The 4,810-nt window shown below is 31.2% G+C and overlaps 1 protein-coding gene across 1 annotated transcript; it reads left to right on the top strand.

The window, feature by feature from the left end:
- Positions 1-920: 920 nt before the first annotated feature.
- On the top strand, positions 921-3,575 carry LOC110656948 (pentatricopeptide repeat-containing protein At2g17210-like). The gene is given in 3 exon segments (XM_021813957.2): positions 921-3,143; positions 3,145-3,224; positions 3,227-3,575. Coding segments are annotated over 3 exon segments (2,298 nt in total). The 5' UTR covers positions 921-1,056; the 3' UTR covers positions 3,358-3,575.
- Positions 3,576-4,810: the final 1,235 nt, after the last annotated feature.

Here is a 4,810-nt window from a genome sequence, read left to right on the forward strand (position 1 = left end):
TAACTTTTTGCAAAAAATAATTTAATTATAAAAATAATAATTTTAAATTAATAAATATTTTTATTTATTTATAAAATTAATTAAACTAACTTTAAAATTAATAATTTAATTTAAATAATTAATGCTTTAAAGACTAGTTAGAAGAAATATATGAATCGTACAAAACAAAGGGAAAAAAAAATTGTATCGTAAATGTTGAAACTTATAGTCTTTAACTATTTTTAGTATTGTTGTTAATGCAGTTATTTTATGATGTAAAATAATTATATTCATTTTAATATAATAAGAAATTTTAAGTATTGTTAAATTATAATTAAATAAAATAAAAAATAAATATATAAAAACATGTATATATTTTACATTTTTTTATAGAGTTGACTGGATTAGGTATGACAATGAATTGGATATTTATAAATATTCGATTCAATTAAATCTTGATTAGACAGATTTAATAGTATATATTTAGATTTTGCATAAATTTAGATATAATAAATAATATATGTAACAAGTTTTAGTTTTGCATATTAAACATCTATGACCTATTTATATAAATAATTAATTAAATATAAAATATATATTTTTATAATAATATAATTATAAATTTTTATGCGATGATTAAAGTATTTATGAATATCTGATCCAATTAAATCCTAATTGGTGAATTTAATAATATATAATTGAGTTTAACAGGAATTAAAATTTAAAAAATTTGTTTGGATAAATAATTAATTAAATATAAAATATATATTTTTAATAATATTTATAAATTTTTATATATTATATTTTTAATATATAATGTTTAAATATTTTATGTAATTGTTAAATTTTTAAATATAAATTATTAATTAAAATATATAAAATTAAATAGATTTGATATTTATCGGGTATAATGATTTATCGGGTATAATGAATTAAGGCAATTGAAATTAAATTTTAATAAGGATAGGATTTGAGTTCGGTAGAGGTCCATCCTAAACTGGACCGAGCTCGCCTAAATTTTTTCTGGTGATGCGATGAGAGTGGCCGTGTTAATTTGCTGTTATATGCTTGTTGGCTATGAACGTTCCAACGATTCTCTCTAATAGAAAGCTTTCTAATTGGATTTTGAGAATCAAGGAGGCATCATCTAATAGAAAATTCCATGAAGTGATTTCACACTATCTTGAACTAAAAATTGCAGGAGCTCAACCAATAGATGATTCTCTCTTTCCTCCCATTCTCAAAGCATTACCATATGTTTCCCCTAAGTATGGAAGGTCTGTTCATGCTTGCTTGATCAAGCGAGGATTTGAATCATTTACTTCCATTGGGAATTCCATCATGAGTTTTTACGTCAAGTGTGGAGATTTGGATACTGCAGTGAGCGTTTTTAATTCCACGAAAAGCAGAGATTCAGTTTCTTGGAATATTTTGATTCATGGGTTTCTTGATCATGGTGCCTTGGTTGAAGGGTTGTGGCAATTCACTAGTGCTAGGGTTGCCGGGTTTGAACCCAATATTTCCACATTGGTGCTTTTAATTCAAGCATGTCGTAATCGTAGAGCGAAGCTTGAAGTGCTGCAATTACATGCTTACCTAATTCAGAGTGGGCTTTGGGCCATTTCTTCCATTCAAAATTCCTTGCTTTGCATGTATGCAGATGATGACATGGAATGTGCAAGAAATATGTTTGATGAAATGCGTGAGAAAGATGCCATCTCTTGGAGTGTGATGATTGGTGGTTATGTGCAGAGACTGGAAGTTCAGACTGGGTTGCAGATGTTTAAAGAGATGGTATCAAACCCTGCGATTGAACCAGATGGAGTGACCATGGTCACTGTTCTTAAAGCCTGTGCCTATTCAGTAAACATAGATATGGGTAGATTGGTGCACGGGGATTTGATTCGCAGAGGTTTAGATAATGATTTGTTTGTCAAGAACTCTTTGATTGATATGTATTCTAATTGCTATGATACTGATTCTGCATTTAATGTTTTCAATGAGATGTCTAGGAAGAACAATGTCTCATGGAATTCTATGTTATCTGGATTAGTCCTTAATAAGAATTATTCAGAAGCTCTATCACTGATTTGTTCAATGCAAAAGGAGGGGACTGAGGCAGATGAAGTGACTTTGGTGAATATTCTTCAAACCTGCAAGTACTTTGCTCACCCATATCAGTGCAAAGCAGTCCACTGCGTGATAATCCGTTGGGGATGTGAATCTAATGAATTACTGCTCAGTTCTCTCATTGACGCTTATGCAAAGTGCAACCTTATTGAACTTGCATGGGAAGTCTTTGTTGGGATGAGGAGGAGAGATGTGGTTGTATGGAGCACAATGATTGCTGGGTTTGCACATTGTGGTATGCCTGACAAAGCAATAATGGTCTTCCAAGAGATGAATGAGGCAACAGAGATTCCTAATGCAGTGACCATTATAAATCTTCTTGAGGTTTGTTCAGTTTCAGCTGAATTGATGAGGTCAAAGTGGGCACATGGTGTTGCAATTCGAAGAGGTTTAGATGCAGAAGTGGTGGTTGGAACTGCAATTGTTGTTATGTACTCCAAATGCGGGGAAATAGACGCGTCAAGAAAGGCCTTCAATCAAATTCCACAGAAAAATATAGTAACATGGAGTGCCATGATAGCTGCATATGGTAGGAATGGTCTTGCATGTGAAGCCTTGGCATTGTTTAATGAAATGAAATTGCATGACGTCAAGCCAAATGCTCTAACCATTGTCTCAGTGCTTGCTGCTTGTAGTCACTGTGGATTAGTTGAAGAGGGGCTTGCTTATTTCAAATCAATGGTCGTAGACCATGGGCTTGAACCGGTGTCTGAACATTACTCGTGTGTGGTTGACCTGTTAGCTCGTGCAGGAAATCTCGATAGTGCAATGGAATTGATCAAGATGATGCCTGAAAGTTCTAAGGCTGGTGCGAGTGTTTGGGGGGCACTACTGAGTGCTTGCAGAAACTATGGGAACACTAAGCTTGGCAAAGGAGCTGTCTCTTGTGTTCTTGACCTGGGGCCTACGAACTCGGCTGGTTATTTATTGGCATCAAGCATGTATGCTGCAGATGGTTTGTGGGGTGATGCAGCTAGGATGAGATTGTTAGCCAAGAAGAGAGGAGCAAGGGCTGTTGCTGGTTACAGCTTAATATGTCGATAGCAAGGCGAGTAGGTCTGTTGCTGGAGACGAGTTTCACCCAGAAGCAGGTGATATGAGCCATAGGCTACATCATATCACCTGCATGAGAGGCTTGATGAAATAAAAAAGCATGGTTTTTGTTGGATACTAGCGTTTTGCACTTTGGAGAAAGAGTCTCTTTGGTACAGGGTGTGCATAGTTATTGGAGCTCCTGAACCGAATTGAAGAAACATATTGAATTGAATATAACCATACCGACTTGAACTTATTTTACTGTTTTGATTCAATTTTTTGGCTTTTGTTAAAAACCGACTTAGAACTGTATCAGATTCATGTAGAACTAGAATCAAATTGACAAACTGATTTTATATTTTTTTTTCTATAATTTTTTAAGATTATTATATACTTTAATGTAAATATATGTTTATATAGATATTACCTGATATTGTCTTTCATTCATGCCTCTTTTCTTAATTACATTAGTTATAAGTACATTAGATAACTTTTTTTATAGAAAGTGTATAGTGAATTTTAATACTGAAAACAATTAAAGTTGAGCATGCATGTAAAAGCCCATAATATACATTAAATCAGCTTATAATTCTTAATTCTAAATGTCTTTAGTATATTATATAATGTGTTTAATCTTTAATTATATATAATACCTTGAATTATAAATTTTATAAGTACTAATATTATTTTAATTGATTAAAAGTTAATTTGTAAATTAAGATAATTTATTAATAAATTGAGTTAATTTAGAGTTATTAAAATTATATTATTCATTATTTAGTTGTGTTTAATTTTATTATTAGTTAAAGAATGAAAATCAAAATATTATTATTATTATTTTATTGACTTACAATTGATTTATTATTATTATTATTATTATTATTATTATTATTATTATTATTATGTGTGGCCAATCAAAAACAGTTGATGAGCAAGGGATCAACAGTGACATTAGGCAAGTTGCAAAGATCCTCCTTTCCATTTGGTATCAAAGCCTAGAAGTCTGAAATAATGATAAGATATAAGAGAAATTATAAGTGATTTGAATAGTGCCTATTTGGGGTGAATTACTGTATTGGTCAATTGTTTGAGAGCATTGGTCAGCCTAGTATAAGGTGATCCTGCGAGTGGTCTCTCAGTATTCCCTCAAGTAACAAATATCAAGTCGTAAAGCAAGTTCTTTCTGCCCTTATCACTACCATCTTCTTTGTTCCGATCTCTAAGTGGCAGGAAACTTAACAATCCTTCTTCATCATCTTATATACCTCTGATCTTTCTAGTCTTAATGAGAAGGAATTTGATGTGCAGAAATCTGATATCGTTAAAATAGAAAATCAGTTAATAATTGGAACATCCCATAAAAAGATATTAAAAGTATTTACAATATAGGAAATTTTGACTTTAAACAAAATTATTCTATTAAACAAACTGAGCAAACCATTACAGTTTCGTTTCTTGTTAAACTGAGCATAGATATTGAGTCTAAAGTAGTTGTCATAACTTTATAATAAGCTCTATAAATAACAATAATAGATTTAACATTCTCAGGAAAATCCATATTTGTAGATTTAACTGTCAAAGTTAAAGTGTCGAAAGTTTGAGGGTCATATAAAGAAGTAGAAAAATTAAGATAACAATCAAAATAAATTGGACCATTAGCTAGATT

Source organism: Hevea brasiliensis, chromosome 6 (assembly GCF_030052815.1).
Source record: "Hevea brasiliensis isolate MT/VB/25A 57/8 chromosome 6, ASM3005281v1, whole genome shotgun sequence".
NCBI classification, from domain to species: Eukaryota; Viridiplantae; Streptophyta; class Magnoliopsida; order Malpighiales; family Euphorbiaceae; genus Hevea; species Hevea brasiliensis.